Genomic DNA, 22727 nt, shown 5'->3' with positions numbered 1-22727 from the left:
AAGTCAGAATTTGCCAGGGGTATGAATAATTTCGGGCTTGACTGTATATATTCAAAACACATCCACTAAGTAAAAACTACAAAAGTTTCAAAATACGTTTTATTCAAAGGTATTTCATATTGTACACCATCTCTGAATCACAGCATGTGATTGTCCCTTTAGACTACAGAGCACAGAATATTTGCTGTAATGCTCAACAAAAAGCATCTTCTAAAGAGATTTTGAACATTTCTTACTCAAAAGACTGAACAGAAAACACCGTTCTCATTTCTGAAAAATAAAACAAAAAAACATTGTGTAAAATCTGAGAAACATCCAGAAAGACAACTATCTACTATCATGTGAACATTACAAGAACAAAGGCTTTTCTTTTTTCCTCAACAGACCGAACGGTCAGTAAATTTAGTCACTGTCATCATCAGATCCTCTGTTGGAGGCTTCATTGTTGGACGCCTCTGGCTCAGATTCGTTATCGGACCTCTGCGGAGAGCCTTCGTTCTCTGAGCCTCGGTCTGAAGCGGCGGCTGGAGATCCGCGCTGAGATTCATCGTCAGACCCTTCAGAGCGGCTCTTTTTGCTCTCGTTGTCTGACTGCTCAGAGTCGGACTGTTGTTGTGGTCTTCGTCTTTTCACCGGGCGTTCGCTGCCAGACTCATCCTCATCTGAGTTTCCAGAGCGCTGGGGGCTGCCGGCCTCACTGCCCGACCTGTTACGCTCCTCGTTGGAATCGCTGTCAGAAACAATACGTTTCCTGTGCCCTTCATTTTCGTTGTCGTCGTCTGAACCAGAGCCGCTGTCCTTGGGGTTTCTGGGCATGAAACAGGCAATTTTAGGAATAAATAAGTTCTTAATGAAACAGAAGTAGGAGCAGATGTTGTTTTCCGTATTGTGGCGTATATCCGAGTGTAACGGATTATGGTAAAAGAAAACAACATAGGATGGGGCTATATTTTAATTTAAGACTGTGAGGTCATTGTTTGTTTCTTTTTAAAAAGAACCATGAATGAATTGTTCACCAATGCATTTACAAACTGACAGAAATTTGAAACTCGAGTGATGTCTCTCACCTGTCTTCTGCTATTTTCAGGCCATCCTCGTCGGAGGAGGAATCAGAGGATGAAATGATTGCCTTGGACTTGATCTTCCCTTTAAGAGACGGCGGCATGCGCTCTGGCTTGGCCTTAAAAAGAAGAGAAATGCAATTTGAGGTAAAACTACAGGTGCTTACAGGTAAAACTTTCATGTTAAGTGCTCAGAGCATCTGTACCTTCTCGATCCTCTTGCGTTCTCTGGGCTTGCGCTGCTTTTTAGGCCTTGAGCCTCCTTCCTCATCATCTGAACCTTCATCTTCTCTTTTAGCTGGTCTGAGGAAACAAAGGAAACAGACAGAAACTCAAACGGACAGAATAAACCAGTTTTGAACTACAATAAGGTGTTTAGAAAAATATATATTATATAATTTAGAATATATAATGTACATATATTTTACTTTTACTATTTTACTATTTGTATAATTCATAATTAATTAGATGCAAAAAAAAAAGGAAAAAATAAGCAAAAATAAAAGTTCCACACTAGCTCACATTTTGCACCTTTTAACAGAACAATTGAGCCCATGCTGTACTGGAAAAAATATGATTATAATGTAAATAATAATTTAAAACAATTATATAATTACATATTATATAATATCAATATATAATATTATAATTTAATCATTTATTAATTATATATATATATATATAAAAATTTACATGTACTTTAATGATAATTAAATGTATATAAATTCATTATTTCATTAGATGCCAAAAAAAAAAAGGAAAGAAATAAGCAAAAATACTCCATTGTAAAAGTATTATAATATAAATAATAATTTAAAATAATTACATAATTATAACATATTATATAATGCAATATATAATAATATAATTTATATTAATCATTTATCTAATATATTTATATGTAATTGCATCCGCTCTCTGAACTAAAGATGTTCGAAACTCAAAAATAGAAATAGAAAAATATTACAATATTTTTAATTGAAAGCTAAAATAAAATATAAATATTATATGAGAAAAAAACTTTTAGTTGGTTTTCAAGGCAACATTTGTCATTTTCATTTTGTTGAAAAATTACTAACTGCAAAAAATATAAAATGTACGTACATTTTATTTTTAATGAAATAAATAATTTATAATTAGCTCATTAGATGCAAATAAAAACAAAAAGGAAAAAAAGCAAAAATACAAGTTTCACACTAGCTCATATTTTGCACTTATTACAATATTTTTAATTGAAAGCTAAAATAAAATAGAAATATTAGATGAGAAAAAGCTTTTTTTCAGTTAGTTTTCAAAGCAACATTTCTCATTTTCATTTAGTTAAAAAATATATATTATATATAATATATAAATATATCTTATTTATAAATAAATGAATATAATTTAGAATTATTTTATTATAAACAAATAAAAACAAATAAGCAAAAATACAAATTTCACATAATAATATTATAATTTTATCTTAGTTTTTTTTTTATTTTACATGTAATTGCATCATCCTTCTATCAATAAAAGATGTTCGCAAAAATAACAATAATAAAAATAATTGAAAGCTGAAATTAAATATAAATATCAGATGAGAAAAAACATTTCTAATTTTCATTTAGGTTAAAAAACAGTAAAAAAATATATATATTATTGTTATTATTAATATATTATAATATATTAATAATAATAATAATAATAAGTAATTAAACCTAAATAGTCATATACCAAAATATTAATTATTAGTTGTAGTATTACTAAAAACTATAATAGCATATGTGACCCTGGACCACAAAACCAGTCTTAAGTCGCTGGGGTATATTTGTAGCAATAGCCAAAAATACATTGCATGGGTCAAAATTTTAGATTTTTCTTTTATGCCAAAAATTATTAAGAAATTAAGTAAAGTTCATGTTCCATGAAGATTTTTTGTAAAATTCCTACTGTAAACATATCAAAATGTAATTTTTGATTTGTAATATGCATTGTTAAGAACCTAATTTGGACAACTTTAAAGGTGATTTTCTCAGTCTTTTTGATTTTTTTGCATCCTCAGATTTCTGATTTCAAATAGATGTATCTCAGTCAAATATTGTCCTATCCTAATAAACCATACATCAATAGAAAGCTTATTTATGAGCTTATGAGCTTTCATATGATGTATAAATCTCAGTTTTGTCAAATTTAACCTTATGACTGGTTTTGTGGTCCAGGGTCACATATAAATAATAAAAAAATAACACAGTGTTCGACCACATGACCTCATTCATGTATTGAGCGGATATACTGTCATTATTGTTTACCTCCTCCTCTTTTTACGGGGTTTCTTCTCTCCATCCTCCCCTTCTTCCTCAACTTCACTGCCACTCCCAGATTTCTTCTTCTTCTTCTTTCTGAGTGGCAGATCCTCATCAGAGTCGTCATTGACAAAGTCATCAAAGTCTCCTCCTTTCTTGCGCTGAGTAAACAATTACATGAACATTTTATTACACACAATCTGTTATTAAAAGTTTGGGGTGTGAAAAAGAGTGTTGAAGTGTTTGGACTGACCCGTCCACTGCTTGATTTCTTCTTGTCCTTTGCTGATACTTTCATTGCCTCTGAGAAGTTGAGCAGGTTCTTGGTCTTCTCCACATATTGGGCTCTCTGCTCAAGCAGCTTCTTCTGCTCCTCGGCCACTTTGCTCTTCCTCTCCTCCTGTTCTTTCATCATCTGCTGCCGCAGTTGGTCTCTCTCTTGCTCCTGTTTGGCACGGTGCTCCTTCTCCTCCTCATCTTGCTTACGAGCTCGAGCCACATGGTATTGAGCCTGGCTTAGCAAATCAGAGCACTGCCTGAAGGAGAAACATTTCAAAATGATCAAAGTCATTATTTATATTCCTTTTTATGTCATTTAATAGCCTTTCAAAAAAGAAATAACTAAATAAATGTGTGTGTAGCTTACACAAAGAAAATAAATCTATATTTAGCATTTTATTGAATAAGTACAATTAAAAAAATATGTTTAAAAATTAAACATTATTTATAGAACAATATACGTTATAAATAAAATTGATCATATTATGTATATTATATATAAAACACACACTGACAGATCAGTAAGACTTGTAATTTTTTTTTTAAAGAAGTGTCTTAAGCTCATCAAGGCTGCATTTATTTAATTAAAAATACAAAAAAAAAACAGTAATATTGCAAAATGTTATTACAATTTAAAATAATCTTTTTTATTTCAATATATTTTAAAAAATAATTTATTCCTGTGATGCAAAGTTGAATTTTCAACAGCTGTTACTCCAGTCTTAAGTGTCACATGATCCTTCTGAAATCATTCTAATATATGGATTTATTATTAGAATTATCAATGTTGGAAACAGCTGTGCATCCAAATATTTAACTTTTTTCCAGATTCTTTGATGAATAAAAAGTAAAAAAAAAAAAAAAAAAAAAACAGCATATATTCAAAATATAAATATTTTCTAACAATGTAAATCTATGCTATCACTTTTTATTAATTTAACATCCTTGGTGAATAAAAGTATTAATTTCTTTCCAAAAAAAAAAAAAAAAAAAAAAAGAAAGAATAAAAATTTACTGACCACAAACTTCTGAACTGTAGTGTATATTTTTAGAAAACCTTTCTATTTTAAAGAAATGCTGTTCTTTTTAACCTTTTATTGATCAAATAATCTTAAAAAAAAATATCACAGGTTCTAAAAAAAAAATTAAGCAGCACTGATAATAAATTATATTAGATAATAAATTATATTAAACTATATTAGAATGATTTTTAAAGTATCATGTGACACTGAAGACTGGAGTAACGATTCTGAAAATTCAACTTTAATTACAGATATAAATTAAATTTTAATGTATATTAATATAGATAAACACTGTTTTCCATCATAATATTTCACAATCTTACAATTTTTCTGTATATTTGAACAAATGAATACTTGATGAGCATAAGAAACTTCTTTAAAAAAAAAAAATTAAAAATCTTACTGATTCCAAACTTTTGAGCAGCAATGTGTATACATAGATTTTTAGTTTAGCTATATATACAAATTAAAGATATGTGTAATTTATAACATTTATAAAATATATAAAAATAAATTAAATTTTTTTTTATAAAATAAGAAAAAAAAAACATTTTGTATTTTATTGAACAATTATTAGATCATTTTAAAATTATTTTAATATATATATTAAACAATTATTAAATTCATAAAATATTAAATATAAAGAAAAAAACATTTTGTATTTTATTGAACAATTATTAGATCATTAAAAAAATGTAAATATATTAAATTCATAAAATATTAGATAATTTAAATATTACTAAAAAAAGCATCAGACCATTTAAAAATGAAACATTATATATAAATAAAATACAGATAACTGTATATTAAGCATCAAATATTTTTCGATTGGCTGCATTTCGATTGCATTTTCATGGGAGCTGTCAGATCACATCTGACTGGGACATGCTGTAAGAGGAAACTTCAATTTCAGAACAAATATCCCATATCTGGAAAAACAAACCTACCTGGCTTCGCTTGCGGCCAGCGCTAGGTCGAATCTCATTTTGTCTCCAGCCTTACTGAGATAGCTGAAGTACCTGTGACAACAATAACAAAGTTATGAAAGGCATATGAAAGCTTCAGGCTGGGGTGCGTCATAGGCTGGAGGTCATGGAGTTCACGTACCTGTGAGCCAACTCCAGCTCTTTCACTGCACTCAATACAGCCTTCAGATTACTCTTCTCATCCTTTAGCACCAGCGTGGCCAACCTCTGCAGCACCAGCGCCACATTAAACAGCAGCACTGTGTCACTGGGAGCTACGTGCCGAGCCTAAAAATCAAAAAACCGATTGCAATAATCAATATTTAGTAACTTTTCAAAATAAGGCTCCATTTGTTAACTGCATTGGTTACATAAACTAACAATGAAAAACACTTCTGAAGCATTTATTATTCTTAAATGTTAAATTCAATATTTACTAATACAGTATTAAAATCTAAAGTTGTATCAATATTACTTACTGAACCTAACAATAAGCAGCTATATTTTTATTCATTAACATCAAGTTAAACATAAATACTATAATAAATGTATTGCTCATTGTTAATGCATTAACAAGCATTAACTACTGGGACTTTTTTTGTAAAGTGTTACCAATATATATATATATATTGCATAAAAATAAATATATGGGCATTCTTCATGTTATTTTTTTTTTTATTTGATGAAAAACAGCATAAAATATTTGTATATTCCAGTATTATACATTCCACTTTACAAGATAACTAAAGTATTGTGTTAAATTAAATAAATTGTTTATTTATTAATTAATTTATTAATTATTTATTTAATAAATTGGTTCTCTGCAGTTATTATAGTTAACTAAAACTGAAATAAAATGTCAAACAAAATCTCGTTTTCACTAAGCTTGATACTAAAATGGTACTAAAATTGACATACAAATGTATAAAAACTATATACATATTTTAAAAAAAACTAATAAAAATAAAACAAAATTACTTACACCTTAGCAAACATTTAAGTAAACAGAAAAGAAAAGAAATACTACCTCATAATATTAATAAAAACTATTATAGTGTCTCTATTGTAATAGTCACATGACGAAATATTTATATATAATGTGTTTTTTGATTGTTGTTATTTTGATTTAATTACTAGTTTTTCCATAAACGTACAAAACCCAGTTTGTATGGAAGGCCGTTTCCACCACAGAATAAAAAATAAAAAAGGTAATTGCGACTTTTTATCTCACAATTCCGACTTTTTTTCTCACATCTGCGAGTTATAAAGTCAGAATTGTAAGATATAAACTTGAAATTCTGATTTTTTTTTTTCTTAGAATTGCATGATATAAACTTGCAATTGAGAGTTATAAAGTCAGAACTTAAAGATAATCTGGCAATATTGAGAAATCAAGTCAGAATTGCGAAATACAAACTCAATTCTGACTTTTATCCCAGAATTCCATGATATAAACTTGCAGTTGTGAGTTACAAAATTAGAATTGCAAGACAAACTTGCAATTCTGAGAAATAAGTCCAAATTGTGAGATATAAACTAACAAATCTTTTTTTCTAAGAATTGCATGATATAAACTCACAATTGCAAGTTATAAAGTCAGAACTGAGAGATACAAATTCAATTCAGACAATTTTTTTGAACTGCATAATACTCACTCGGTGGGTTATAAAGACAGAATTGCAAGAAAAGCTATCAATATTGAAAAATAAAGTCAGAATTACAAGATACAAACTCAATTCTGAATTCTTTTCTCATAATTTCATGATATAAAAATTTAGAATTGCAAGACAAACTTGCAATTCTGAGAATTCAATTCAGACTTTTTTTCTCTGAATTTCTAAGAATTGCATAATACAAACTCGCAATTATGGGTTATAAAGTCAGAATTGCAAGAAAAACTAGCAATATTAAGAAATAAAGTCAGAATTGTGAGATAAACTTGCAATTCTGCATGATATAAACTTGCAATTGTGGGTTATAAAGTCAGAATTGCAAGAAGAACTAGCAATATTAAAAAATAAAGTCAGAAATGTGAGATACAAACTCAATTCTGACTTTTTTCTTAGAATTGCATGATATAAACTCGCAATTGTGGGTTATAAAGTCAGAATTGCAAGAAAAACTAGCAATATTAAGAAATAAAGTCAGAATTGTGAGATAAACTTGCAATTCTGCATGATATAAACTTGCAATTGTGGGTTATAAAGTCAGAATTGCAAGAAAAACTAGCAATATTAAGAAATAAAGTCAGAATTGTGAGATAAACTTGCAATTCTGCATGATATAAACTTGCAATTGTGGGTTATAAAGTCAGAATTGCAAGAAAAACTAGGAATATTAAGAAATAAAGTCAGAATTGTGAGATAAACTTGCAATTCTGCATGATATAAACTTGCAATTGTGGGTTATAAAGTCAGAATCGCAAGAAAAGCTATCAATATTGAAAAATAAAGTCAGAATTACAAGATACAAACTCAATTCTGAATTCTTTTCTCATAATTTCATGATATAAACTCAAAATTGTGAGTTACAAAGTTAGAATTGCAAGACAAACTTGCAATTCTGAGAATTCAATTCAGACTTTTTTCTCTGAATTTCTAAGAATTGCATGATACAAACTCGCAATTATGGGTTATAAAGTCAGAACTGCAAGAAAAACTAGCAATATTAAGAAATAAAGTCAGAATTGTGAGATAAACTTGCAATTCTGCATGATATAAACTTGCAATTGTGGGTTATAAAGTCAGAATTGCAAGAAGAACTAGCAATATTAAAAAATAAAGTCAGAAATGTGAGATACAAACTCAATTCTGACTTTTTTCTTAGAATTGCATGATATAAACTCGCAATTGTGGGTTATAAAGTCAGAATTGCTAGAAAACAAATCTTGTAATATTGAGAAATAAAGTCAGAATTGTGAGATACAAACTAACAATTCTGACTTTTCCCCTCAGAATTGCATGATGTAAAATCGCAATTGCAAGTTATAAAGTCAGAACTGAGAGATACAAATTCAATTTTCAACTTTTTTCTCACAATTGCATGAAACAAACTCGCAATTGAGATTTATAAAGTCAGAACTGCAAGACAAACTCACAATTCTGACTTTTTCTCAAAATTGCATGATATAAACTCATAATTCTGACTTTATAACACGCAATTGCGTGGAAGTCTAAGAACATGTCTGTTTTTTCCCCCTCAGAATTAGACTTTATTACTCACAATTCTAAGAAAAAAGTAAGAATTGCAAGTTTGTCTCATGCAATTCTGAGGGAAAAAAAGTCAATTGTGAGATAAAAAGTTGTAATAACCTAATTTTTTATTCAGTGGCGGAAACGTGCTTCCATAAGTCTGGGAAACCCTACAGTAAAGAAAAAAAAATACCAAGTTGCATAAAGATTTGCCCACCCTCAGAAGAGTCTGTTTGCACTCCTGCAGCTTGCCACATTTGAAGAGCGCTCGGGCCAGATACAGCAGCACCTCCGTGTTCTGGTATTTGTAGAATTTCTTCAAGCAGTTTTCATACTGAAGAGAGAAAAACAGAACTTGAGTACAGATCCAGAACAAAACCCTCCTCTTCAGTGGACTTCCCTTCAGTTTATTCTCTCACCATCTGCACAGCACTGATGTACTGCTTCTGCTCCACATAGATGTGTGCGAGATTCAACCAGACATCACTGATCTCTGCTGTTGCCTCTCGGACCTGGGCAAAAACATCCCGTGCCTCTCGGAAATAACCCTTATGTGCCAACACAGCACCTATGTCACACAGAAAAAAGATGCTTATGATGAAAAAGACTGTTAAATCTCCAGTATGTTGGTTTACACTGCTAGGCACAGGTCGAGATTTGCAAGACTAATTAAATAGATAAAGCACCTATGCCATTAGCAGCATATAGATTTTTGGAATCATTCCTCAGAACTTGTTTGTAGATTGCCAAAGCTCGATCCTGGTGACGCTTTTCCTGCAAAAAAAAAAAAAATATATATATATTAGTGGTGGGCCGTTATCAGCGTTAACGTGCTGCGTTAACGTGAAACTCTTATCGCGCGATAAAAAAAATATCGCCGTTAATCTATTCTCAAATTTGGGTTGGGAGCTGGGTCTAAACTACGCAAGCTATGATGACTTTCACCTTGATAGTTTAACGCGGATGTATACCGAAGACTGTAGAATATGGTCGCGCGTTTAAGTCTCCTCCGCCAAAACACAGACGGGATTGCGTCGTCCTCCATTCATAAAAACCGAATCTACTATAGCGAAATGCCACGTAAATTCGTCGTTTTTTGGATTCATAAATCAAATGTTGGTCAGTCACTTAATTCAAATCGCGATATGGACTAGTGTATGTGAAAACTGAAATGCAAAAAGACCGTTTTAATATGAATCCGATATGTTCCGTTTGCCTAGCTGTATGTATGCATTGCGGAGACGAGCTTTTACTACACGCATACTGAAACACACGTGACGCTCCCGCTAATTTTTGGCATTTGCATCTCACATGAACAGATAAACTCAATCTCCCAAACTGCTGTGAGTGTCACTTTTACCGTTTCATTTGAGAAAACTAGCATCATATCATACTGTATGACACAGAAACTTCACGGCAACCTGTCAAAATAAAAGTACGGTGTAACATGTAATGGGCTGGGTAGGTGTTGACGTTAAAAAAAACACAATCTAATAGGGAGAAAAAATTATTTCATTGTTAGTTAGTTAGTAAACACAAGTACATCTAATTGAACATAATTTATTTTCATCAACAAATTATCATAGAACAGCTTTATGAGCTTTATGATCCATTCTCAAAGACTCTAAGTTATTATTTGGGTAGCACACATATTCTGAATGCCTTCAGCAGAATTCAAATTAGCCATTTTAATCTAGATTAATCTAGATTAAAAAAAATAATCTATGCCCACCCCTAATATATATATATATATATATATATATATGCAAATAAAGTAAACATACAACTAATTCTAATAACACATGATGGTTTGTCAACTGAATCATGTAAGGCACCTTTTCTCTGTCTCTAGTGGGCTGATGAAGTGTCTGTAGCCACACGTTGCCCAGTGCCAACATAGAGTAGGTGTCGTTCTGAGTGGACGGCTGCTTAAGGATGCGTTCAAACTTCTTCTGCCCGGGACCCCACTCTTGTTTTGCCAAGTGAAGGTTACCAATCAGAGACCAGGCATCAGGGTGGTCCTGTAAAACACAATTTATTAATAAAGATCAAAATAATAATAATAAAACCAAAAACCTAAAAAAAAAAAAAAAAAAAAAAATATAGGAAGTCTCGATGCATTAGCCAAAACAATCAAAATAGGTCAAAGGTTGCAAAAAGGCCCATAAATATAGGGTGGGGGAAAAAGTGCAAATGCAAGATTATTATAGTTAACTAAAACTGAAACTTAAACCATTTAAAAATGTTTTACTTGAGATAAAATAGAAAAACCTTTTTTACTTCAGCTGGCAACATTTCTCATTTTAGTTCAACTTGATTTACAAAAACAACTGCCAGATAAAACTGAAATTGATTAAAAGCTATAGGTGCGTTCCATTCGACCGTAAGTGGACTGCGAAGTGGACTTCACAGGGTATTCCGCCATCTTAAGTGAGATTCCAAACCGAAGGGAGCGAACATGTTCAGTTCGAAGGGCACTGCGATCGAAGGGCACGGCATAGGGAATAAGGGAACATCGGTACTTCACTTCACAGGAAGTGGACGGGGAAAATCACCCAACTGTCATTGCGCACCGCGTCACCAGTTAGAAGTAATGATGGAGCAGAGCCGTTGGAGTTTTTTAAAGGCTCTGCAATGGAGCGGTAGCAATAAATGCTGTTATTATTATGCAAATTAGCGTGTTTATGAATGGTTATGGCGATTCATGTTACATTTGCGTATTGTATTTTATGAATGAAAGTAAAACTGGCGAGGTGAAGCTCTGTCTTGTTTTATTTAATGTTACCACAGGATAGTTAAATATAGGCTGTGTGTGGGGGAAAAAAGTGCGTGAGATAAGACCACTACAATCTGTTAATCTGTTAACGGTCTAAACATATACATTTGGAATATATTTTTTTTAGATACATACGTTTATATGTATTTAAATTTGAAAGTAAAATAAATTACAATATTTCTTTATGTTAAATCATAATCTGCGTGACCCTGCCGTTGATTTGCTTTGATGACGTTCCAGGGCATTCCAAATGAGCGATTATTGTCAGCGAAGTCCACTTCAACGGATATACCGTGCTAAGGGAGTAGGGAGCAGTGAACACTGAGTAGGGACCCTGTCGATCGGAACGCACCTTATATGTGACCCTGAACCACAAAGCAAGACATAAGTGTCAATTTTTCAAAATGGAGATTTATACATCACATGAAAGCTAAGTAAGCTTTCCATGATGTATGGTTTGTTGGATTAGGACAATATTTGGCCGACATACAACTACTTAAAGAAACCTGGTGCAAAAAAAAATCTAAATATTGAGAAAATGGCCTTTAAAAATTATCCAAATGAAGTTCTTAGCAATGCATATAACTAATCAAAAATTAAGTTTTGATATATTTATGATAGGAAATTTACAAAATATCTTCATGGAACATGATCTTTAATTAATATCCGAATGATTTTTGGCATAAAAGAAAAATCTATAATTCTGACCCACACAGTGTATTTTTGGCTACTGCGACAAATATAGCCATGCTACTTAAGACTGGTTTTGTGGTCCAGGGTAACAGTCATACATAAATAAAAATGACTAAAAATGACAAAAACAGCAAAAAGATTAAACTAAAAGCATGAAAAAGCTTGATTTACAGTTCAGATACAGGTTTACAAAAAAAAAAAAAAAAAGATTTATAAAATAATAAACTTCACATTTCAGCCTTTAAACCATTTTTAGGCTGATTTTAAAGTTTAATCATTACAATAAGCTATATCGCAATTCTTGTCTTTCTGTCCCCAAATTTAAGACATCTTGAAATCATAATTTAGACTTCCTTGTACCATTTAAGACTTTTTAAGGACCCCTTAATAAGTAATTATAATTAAACTTTAAGCAAAATTAAACTTAATTGCTAGTGAATGAAAATAAATTTAATCAACTGAGAATACTACACTAGTTTATTCATTTCAACAAACTTCAACAATACAGAATTCCAAGGAAACACGGCAGCATTAATTAATTCATCTGATTATTATTAGATCATCATGTGAAATGCGCAAACATATGATCTTTATTTGTTTTAAGGTGACTCTCTCACCTGGTATTGCAATTAGGCACTGAATGTGATCATGTTGTGACCAAAACTTTTGCCGTTCCCCAGTAAAGCTTTAGTTTTTAGTCTTGCAATTTCTTTGTCTTTTTTTTTCAAACCTTTTCACTAATTGGATTAATACAGATCTAAAAGAATGAGAATATACAGTGGTGGCCAAAATTACTAGAACACTAGTATTTTTACCAGCTAGAAAATGGTTTTAAGTCAGTTATTTCTATCTTTTGCTGTAGTGTCAGTAGGAAAAATCTGTTTATATTTCCAAAAATTAATTTTGTCATTAATTGTAATAATCCAGTAAGATTTTTGTCTGACAGAGTCTGACAACAGCAGTGCTTCATACAGAGATCTGATCTCATCATTATCCAGTCTGTCTGGAATGACATGAAGAAACAGAACAAACTGAGACAGACTAAATCCAGAAGAACTGTGGCAATGTCTCCAAGACGCTTCAAGAAACCTGCAAAGCTACAGTGCTGTTGAATGTTTTAGGCACTTGTGTAAAATTGCTGTAAAATGAGGGTGTTGTCAAAAATAGAATTTCTTTATCAATTAACTTCTATTAACTAAATTAAATCAACATTTAGTGTGACCATCCTTTGCATTAGAACTACCTACCTGATTGATCTGAAGAGCTTCTTTAAACCAGTCAGAAGCTTCATAGAAATTTCCCTTGTCACGTGCCATCGCTCCAAGACGCAAATAACCTGTTACAGATTCAAATAAACCAAATTAACAGACCATTTCCTAAAAAAAAGCCTCTAAAAATGAATACTGTGATGATGCATACAGTCCACATAGTTGGGATGCTCTCTCAAGATGTTCTTGTAGAGTTTCTCAGCCTCGTGAAACTCGCACATGGCTTCATAGAGTCTGGCCAGGTTGTAGGAGGTTGTGACGGAGATGGCGTTGTAGTAGTGCTCATCATGCTCGCCCTCAGCTTTTGCCCTCTCCAAAGAAGCCAGGAAGTATTTCTACAAAGAAATTGAGACGTGTTTTTGGTGAGCAGAGAAACAACATTTGTTTAATAAGAGCTCAAAATCCCTCTTTACCTTGGCCTCGCCAAGGTTTCCCAATCTGAAATGTAAAGCTCCCAAATTATTGAGGATCTCGGGAGGAACATCAGCTTGGACCTTCTCCTGGAGGATACGTGTGGCAGTGCCATATGCAGAAAGAGCACCCTGCAGGAAAGATTGGTGATTCACTGTTAGAGAGATACATGTCGTATGAGTCCAAACACAAGCATATTTAGAAACAGCACTAGTACCTGAATGTCTGTTTGCTCCAGAATTTGGGCAAGCTCAATCCAGGCTTCCACGTCATCTGAATATTGTACTGTGACTTTTTTCAGGTGTTCCTATGAGTCAAAAGAAATAGCAGCCTTACAATCTCTGAGAAAAATAAATTTGTGTTTAAAAATGTAGTTAATATATAATAGTGTCATACTTTAGCAATGTCTCTCTTCTCCTGGTCATCTGAAGTGGCGTAAAGTGACCCAAGGATTTTCATGGTTTCATAATTGTTGGGATAAGCCTTCAGAACCTTTTCAAAGCACTGCGCAGCATTCTCTTTGTCTCTACGATATACATACATCTGGCCCAGGCCAAAGAAGGGCAGTACAAAAGTAGACGATGCAAACTGAGTGGCCTGATAGTAGTACTGGAAGGCCTGGTCATAGTCCTCCTGAAAGCAAAGGCGTGAGCAAGTTTATCAGCATTGGTGAATTCCGGTAAATATTACAAAAATACAACTTATAAATACAACTATATAAAAAAAAAAAAATAAAAAAAAATTATATATATAGATCTCTTAATCACCCTTTTGAGGTAAGTGTTGTGATTGTTCACTAAAACCAATAAAAATAGTAAATAAATAGTTAAATATAAACTTAGATAAAACCCCAAAGCTTTAATGAAAATGTGCAATGTTGCTGAAACAATTACTGAAACTAAATTAAAATGTAAAAATTAAACATTTCCCCCCCCCCAAAAAAAATTACACTTAATTTAATTAATAAAATTAAAAATAAATAAGATGTACTAAAATTATTTAAACTTAAAATAAAACCTAAAATAATTTTAAAAAAAGCCAATCAAAAATAAATCAAGTTGAAATATGAATAAATACTAAAATTATGAACATTTTGCTATTATCCCAGGCAAATTATCTACGTTACTGACATAATTACTTGAAATATCATGCTGATTGATCACTATTTCTTACCTGGACGTGAAAGGAACGAGCTAACTGATAGCAGCTCTCTGCTTGCATAGCCTCCACTTCTGTGTTGTGAAAAGCATGAAGAGCCAGATGCTGCACTTTGCTGTAGTCCTGAAAAACACAAAGCACATTTAAAGTACAAGATCTCCACTTCAAAACTGTAGATCACAAGAGAGATCTAGCTTTACCTTTTTGAAGAAGAAATGGTTGGCGAGGTGATTGAGCACCATAGGGTTACTGGGGTCAATGGTGTAGGCTCTGGAAAGCAGCTGCACACCGTTCTTGATGGAGTCAGCCTCTTTGTTGTTGAGCTCAAGCACTGCCAAACCCACCAAAGCTCCCACACATTTGGAGTTGAGCTCAAGAGCTCTGCCAAATGCCAAGCGAGCTTTCTCCAGTTTGTTTAGCTTGACAAAGCAATGGCCCATGCCTAGTCTCACCTCAGCTGCAATAAGACAATTTATACAGAAAGTGTGAGTCTTGACCAGTCAAGTTTAACCGAATAACAAGCAGTTTGAAACACAAGGGCCTATGATTTCATGATGCAGAAATTGCAGACTGAATCACACAATTCAGTCATAAAAATGGAATTTACAGCATAATGCAGAACTTCACAAAATATATCAAAAGTAGGACTGTACAGTTAATCAAATTGCAATGTTCTCAAATATACTTGTTTTTTTTCTGCGTCTGCCATCTTACTATATAAGGACATGAACACAAACTAACTTCATCTTCAGAGAATTTAAAATTGAATACAGAAGAATTCAAATGGAAAACACAATTTAAAACAAACTGATTTCATAAGGTCCTAAATATATTTTACAACATATATTATTGAATTTTTAAAATCTTTCAACTGATGTATATTTGGTTAAGATTTGAGTTAAATTTATTAGACTACACTGGTCTACTATGGCTACCTAGGAAGTGGTCAGGGTTTAGGGAAGAGCAATGTGTCAGACTCACCTGGACATCCAGGGTTTGTACGAAGAGCTTTTTTGTAGTAGGCTAGAGCTCCTCTGTAATCCTTTTTGTTGAAGGAGATGCATGCCTTACCTATTGAAGGACATAAACATAAATAATTATTCATAAGAAGACAGGATCTATAAATAGCAAACACTTACCATAAATGTGCAAAAAACTCATATCACAATTGGAGTTTTTCCGTCTCAAAATTTAAGGCGCCATTTAAGATGTCTTTAAATGATAATTAAGACTTTTATTATAACATTTAAAACCTTAATGGCCTTAAATTTAATTAATTTTGATTCATTTTTAGACTTCATTTTTTTAAGGATTCCAAGGAACACTGTACAGGTCAATTTAAAGGTGCCATAGAATGCATTGAGAGAATATTTTAAATTGTTCTCTGATATCTACATAGAAGGTATATGGCATAGGAAAGGGCAAAAAAAATCTCCAGAAACGGTTTTACAGGTCCATTTACAACCCTAGGATTTGCCCCTAGAATGAAATGCTCTGTTTTTCCCTTATTTGGAAGCTTCATGAATATTAATGAGCTCTGCTCTGATTGGCTGTTTCACAGAGCTTCTTATCTTAATAGCTTGCACATAGATAAAAAATATATATTTAATTAGGAGCTCTAGCCGCTTTTAATATGCGGTTTGTTGAATCTGCCGTTTTGAATCGCCGACATTTTAGTCTGATTACTGTGATAGCTCTGTCTAACGTAATAATTCAGAGGGAGTGCTTCTTACCACACAAGTTGAGCTGCTCGTCAGTGATTCTCAAGATCTGTAAATCAATCGCCATCATCAGGCAGTTATTTCTCCATCATTCACCATCATCAGCGCAGTCATCTCTCTGTTTATGTGGTAAGTGAAATCCTATGTATTGCAATGTAACAGGCTAGCGCTAGCATTAAGCTAACCGTGTCCCTTCAGAGGCTTGCCTTGTTTAACTGATGTGCTGACATTACTGATGATTGGGCGATGCAAATGTTGGAGGCGTAACTATTAACGATCCCGGTTTCGTAACGGTCGGTGTTATGTTGGAATTGACCTATTTTTCGGTGGTCTTTTGCAAATACTAGATTTATATAAGGAGGAAACGATGGTGTTTGAGACTCATGGTATGTCATGTCCATGTACTGAACTGTTATTATTTAACTATGCCAAGGTAAATTCAGTTTTCCATTCTATGGCACCTTTAAAGGGACAGTTCACTCACCCTCATGTCATTCCAAACCCATAATACCTTTGTTCATCTTCGATACCATAGACAGTAAGGGTACTACCACGGTCAAGGTCCAGAAAAGTAGTAAGGCAGTAAAAAAGGTAGTCCATGTAACATTAGTGATTCAACCGTTATTTTATGAAGTTGCAAAAATACTTTTTGTGCCCAAAGAAAAACGACTTTAATCAACAATTGCTTTTCTCCCGGGAGAGTCCCCCACCATTATCAGGCATACTACGACGCTTCTACGTCAGCAGCATCACACACATTTATTGCACTCTCGGATTTTATCATAAATATCTTAATTTGAAAAATATCCTATGGGTTTGGAATGACATGAGGGTGAGTAGTTAATGACAGAATTTTTTTAATTTTTGGGTGAACTATCCCTTTAAGACGTTGTAATAACCCTTTTTGAGAAAACCTGAACAACCTGGAACAAAATACCTCATTAAGCTATAAATGTACAATTCTTGTATTAGCAACACTTCAAAGTTTGCAACAACTTCCAATTTTTAATTTATTTTGCAAAATATAAACACTAAAGGTTTGCATGCCTCTGCTGCCAACCACTAGATTATGTTACAACTTATGTTATAACTTTTACAGTATCCTCTGATCAAACTGCAAAATGTGATGACTTTTCTCATTTTCTAGTGCAAATGTATATAGATTCAAGATACATTTACTTGAGAAGCAATGACATAAAATAAGAAGTCTTGTTTTATGAGAAAATGATCACAATAAAGGGAGTTTCTGATTAAAACAAGAACAAATATCTGCCATTGGGCACAGAAAAATCTACTTCATTCAAAGTGAAAGTAAGCTGTCGTACCCAACTGACAAATATGTATTTTTAAGTTGACTTAAAAACTGCATTTTAAAGCATATAATGATCGTGTGACATATTCACCCAGGAGTGCAGGGATGTTGTTTGTTGACTGGTTAAGCACAAACTGAAACTGAGCATCCGCCTGATCCATTTTATCTCCTTCCAGGAGACAAAAGCAAGCTCTTCCCAGCAGATGGTTCTGTGAAAACGAGAAATATCATAAGGCTAAAGACCTAAAAGAAAAATACAATCATAACAGAAACCACTATGTAACGTTTTCTTCCCGTAAGAATGGGCACGGCCATTGGTAAATTTTATGGGTTTGGTCTCATCCACGTCCAGCTATTTTTAGCTTTACAAAACAGCTTGTTTTGCTGCTTAATATTGCAAATCTGTAAATGTAATATCTTATAAATTGTGAACACGCTGGTTTGTAGTACAAACAGTAGTACAGGTGCATCTCAATAAATTAGAATGTCGTGGAAAAGTTCATTTATTTCAGTAATTCAACTCAAATTGTGAAACTTGTGTATTAAATAAATTCAATGCACACAGACTGAAGTAGTTGATCTTTGGTTCTTTTAATTGTGATGATTTGGCTCACATTTAACAAAAACCCACCAATTCACTCTCAACAAATTAGAATACTTCGTAAGACCAATAAAAAAACATTTTTGGTGAATTGTTGGCCTTCTGGAAAGTATGTTAATTTACTGTATATGTACTCAATACTTGGTAGGGGCTCCTTTTGCTTTAATTACTGCCATGGCACGTCTGTTTGTAGTAGCTCTTGACACCTTGACTCCAGCCTCAGTCACCCAAATTCTTGAATCGATTTTGCTCAACAAGGCAGTTCTCTCAGTTGGTTTTGCATCTTTTTCTTTCACACTTTTTCCTTCCACTCAACTTTCTGTTAACATGCTTGGATGCAGCACTCTGTGAACAGCCAGCTTCTTTGGCAACAAATGTTTGTGGCTTACCCTCCTTGTGAAGGGTGTCAATGATTGTCTTCTGGACAACTGTCAGATCAGCAGTCTTCCCCATGATTGTGTAACTTAATGAACCAAACTGAGACCATTTTGAAGGCTCAGGAAACCGTTGCAGGTGTTTTGAGTTGATTTGCTGATTGGCATGTCACCATATTCCAATTTGTTGAGATTGGTGGGTTTTTGTTAAATGTGAGCCAAATCATCACAATTAGAAGAACCATAGACTTAAACTACTTCAGTCTGTGTGCATTGAATTTATTTAACACACAAGTTTCACAATTTGAGTTGAATTACTGAAATAAATAAACTTTTCCTTTTTAATGAGATGCACATGTATAGTGGATAATGAACCAGAAGTCTCACCCATAGGCTTACTTCCATGTTGAAGAAAAAGGTGGATAAATACTGTAACCCTTATTTACCTGATCATACATGATGATCTTGTCTGCCATGGTGTACAGAAGAGTGGACTGGTTGATGAGGTCCTTCTTTGTATCCTTGTTCTTCTCTTTTCTCGCCTGCTGGACATAATAAGCTGCTAGTGTGTCCAAACAGGTCATCTGGTCCTTCTCGTGGTCTCTGTAATCGAGGTTTCCATCAATGCGCGCCGCCTCCAGCAACTTGACAAAATCTTCTGTCTTGCCCTGTTTGTAGTACTCCAACTGAAAAGAAATATAGTCATGAGATTTGTGTGCACCAGAAATCCTAATAATGTCACGGTAAACAAGCTTGTCACTTACAGCAAGTGCAATCCATATGTGCAGCTGTGTGTGTTCCTGTTTGAGGATACTGATGACTTCATCTCCTTCTGGAAGCTGGTCAAAGTCAAGCTCAATAACCTGAGGAAGAAACAACAAATTAATGAATAACAAGGACAAGAACACAAAAATATGACGCCCCTGACACTTTAAGTTATGGGAATATCAAAAGGTACACAGTACAGAGCGTTGTCATATATTCATTAAGTCAAATGAATTATATTTTTGAAAATTTTGCATTAAATATTTGGAAACAATGTCTAAAAGTAAACTTACGTAATACGAACTATACTACTGTTTAATACGCACAACACTTTCTGTAATTGTTTTCTTCTATATACTTCTGACATGTTTAGCTATATTCTTGTTTTTACAATTTGCTTGGTTTTCAATAAATGGCATTTCACAAATAATTATAACATAGGCACGAACTTCAATAGAAAGGGCTTAAAAGATGCTTGGATGAAGTATTTTCCGTCATGTGAAACACGTTACTTTTCCGCTGTGTATTTTATGTGTAGTTTATAAAAGACTCACGAGGGAATTTCTGTCATTTGTTGTTGTTAGTTTATTAATTTTATGTCAACTTATCAAAAGCGCGTGAATGATAGCATGTTAGCAGATGATAGCTATTCACAGAGCTGTAATCAAATTCTATTCAGTACCGCATTGAGATAAAACAAGTCCAAACCTCATCTGTGTCCCGCAGAGGGATTTCAATGGATCCCCGAGACATGGTTGCGACTCAAGCCAAAACCCCAATATCGCAGTTTTTGGTTTGTACTTGTTCGTATCCAGTGGTGATCAGCGGCAGCAACAGCAGCCCCACACACTCACCGACTGAACCTGAACAACAAAATACACTACACTTCCGGGTTAGCGGTCAAGCGCTTCAAATTAAAAGTCCTCGAAAATTCGTGACGCATTATACACGCGTCTATGGACTTTTCTTTAAATAATAATAATAATAATAATAAAACTGGTAACTTATTGTTGTTTTAATATTTTCATGACCTAATGTCATTACTAAATTACCATGTGGCGTGACAAATAATTTAAAATACAAATATTAATAAAAGTTGATCCAAGATACAACAAAAGCTGTAATATTTTACTATTTAAAATTACTGCTTGCTATTTAAATATATTTTAAAATGTAATTTATTCCTGTGATCAAAGCTACATTTTTAGCATCATTGATCCAATGATCCAACCAGTCTTCAGTGTCACATGATCCTTCAGAAATCCTTCTAATAAGCTGATTTGCTTTTCAAGAAACATTTTTATTATTGTTGTTATTATCAATATTTAAAACAGTTGAGTACATTCAGGATTCTTTGATGAATAGAAAGATCCAAAGATCAGCATTTATCTGAAATAAAAAGCTTTTGTAATATTATACACTCTACCATTCAAAAGCTTGGAGTCAGTATAATTTTTTTAAGCTAAAAATTAATACTTTTATTTAGCAGGGATGCTTTAAATTGATGATAAAGACATATATAATGTTATAAAAGATTTCTATTTCAGATAAATGCTGTTCTTCGGAACTTCTATTCATTGAAGAAGCCTGAAAAAATTATACTCTGCTGTTTTTCAACATAATAATCAAAATAAATGTTTTTAAGCAACAAATGAGAAAATTACATTTTTAAATATATTCAAATAGAAAACTTAGAAATAGAAAATAAAATATTTCTATATTTTACTGTTTTTGCTGTACTTTGGATCAAATAAAGGCTTGGACACTTTAAAAACATAAAGAAAATGTACTTTTGACTGTTAGTGTATAGCTCTAGTATAGCACAATAAATTAACAATAACAGTAACAACTAAACAATGACATATATGATACGACAAAAACATATTTACATATAAATTTATGATATAATATTATATGTTAAAATTAATAAATAATAATAACAATAAAAAGAACAAACGTAAACTGTTACTACTATAATGTAGTAAATGTACATTACTACTATAATCATATTGTAAAAATAGATTAATAATCATAATTAAATATACAGCGAAATAAAAGTAGTGTAATAATCTAATATAATGATATATTATTTATAATATTATATTACTTATAATTAAAAAATACATATTTATATTATCAATGATGTTGTTGTGATGATAATTAATAACAAATACAATTATATAATAATAGTACAATATTAAATGAATACAGTTGTATAAACTAATAATAATAATAATAATAAAACATTGATATATGCTAATAATTTAATGTATGTAAAATTCTAATATAATATTTTAAAGATAAATAATGTTGTTAGTAAAATATATTTTATTTATTTATAATATCAAATAGATACACTATTCATTTTTTTATTATCAATATTAATAATAAATGAACAATCAAAATAGTATAATTATATACTGCTAAAATTATAATACAATATCTTTAATAATTATAATAATAATAATTTTCTTAATGAATAAAATATGTTTGGTGAAATAGACAAGAGCAATTAATGGGTGGTCCTAATAGTGATGAGTGCTGGCCTAGAGTTATTTGATATGGAAAACTGCCGAATGTTAATTAAAATGGTCCATTACAGCATTGTTCTGTCCTGCTAGAAGCACACAGGCAGTGAATGGAGGGCGTTTGGGGGGAGGTAGCCATGTCATCTGGTTTTGATGTGTGCCAGTGTGCGTCTATGATGAAAAGAGGCATAGGCTCTCTAAAGATCAGCTGTTGTTAGAAGCCTTGAGATCTACACGCAACAAGGATGTTGCACATACACAACAGTGTAACTATGACTAAGAATGAACTACATGCATGATTGTGCACAGACCATCCATGC

General features: G+C 32.4%; 1 protein-coding gene across 1 annotated transcript; it reads right to left on the bottom strand.

Annotated features, from left to right (window-relative positions):
- Window positions 1–81: 81 nt before the first annotated feature.
- ctr9 (CTR9 homolog, Paf1/RNA polymerase II complex component) lies at window positions 82–20729 on the bottom strand. The gene is made up of 23 exons (XM_073836838.1): window positions 20588–20729; window positions 19879–19977; window positions 19561–19800; window positions 18231–18348; window positions 16088–16177; window positions 15307–15563; window positions 15122–15229; window positions 14345–14581; window positions 14166–14255; window positions 13951–14079; window positions 13689–13872; window positions 13517–13605; window positions 10636–10821; window positions 9487–9574; window positions 9220–9368; window positions 9018–9134; window positions 5752–5897; window positions 5592–5663; window positions 3597–3879; window positions 3350–3504; window positions 1268–1364; window positions 1068–1180; window positions 82–808 (listed from the first exon to the last, which is right to left on the bottom strand). Exons 1-23 carry the CDS (start codon window positions 20630–20632, stop codon window positions 403–405), a joined length of 3498 nt encoding a protein of 1165 aa, XP_073692939.1. The 5' UTR covers window positions 20633–20729; the 3' UTR covers window positions 82–402.
- Between the last annotated feature and the right edge of the window lie 1998 nt (window positions 20730–22727).

This window comes from Garra rufa, chromosome 3 (assembly GCF_049309525.1).
Source record: "Garra rufa chromosome 3, GarRuf1.0, whole genome shotgun sequence".
In the NCBI taxonomy this organism is placed as follows: domain Eukaryota; kingdom Metazoa; phylum Chordata; class Actinopteri; order Cypriniformes; family Cyprinidae; genus Garra; species Garra rufa.
The sequence above is the reverse complement of the archived record's forward strand: the minus strand, read 5'-3'. Positions and strand labels throughout refer to the sequence as shown.

Coding starts and splice junctions, on each gene's coding strand:
- ctr9 (XM_073836838.1), bottom strand. CDS start 20,632: ATGTCTCGGGGATCCATTGAAATCCCTCTGCGGGACACAGATGAG. Junction 13,606..13,688: donor GCATCCCAACTATGTGGACT/GTATGCATCATC, acceptor AATCTGTAACAG/GTTATTTGCGTCTTGGAGCG. Junction 809..1,067: donor CTGAAAATAGCAGAAGACAG/GTGAGAGACATC, acceptor TTTCATGCCCAG/AAACCCCAAGGACAGCGGCT.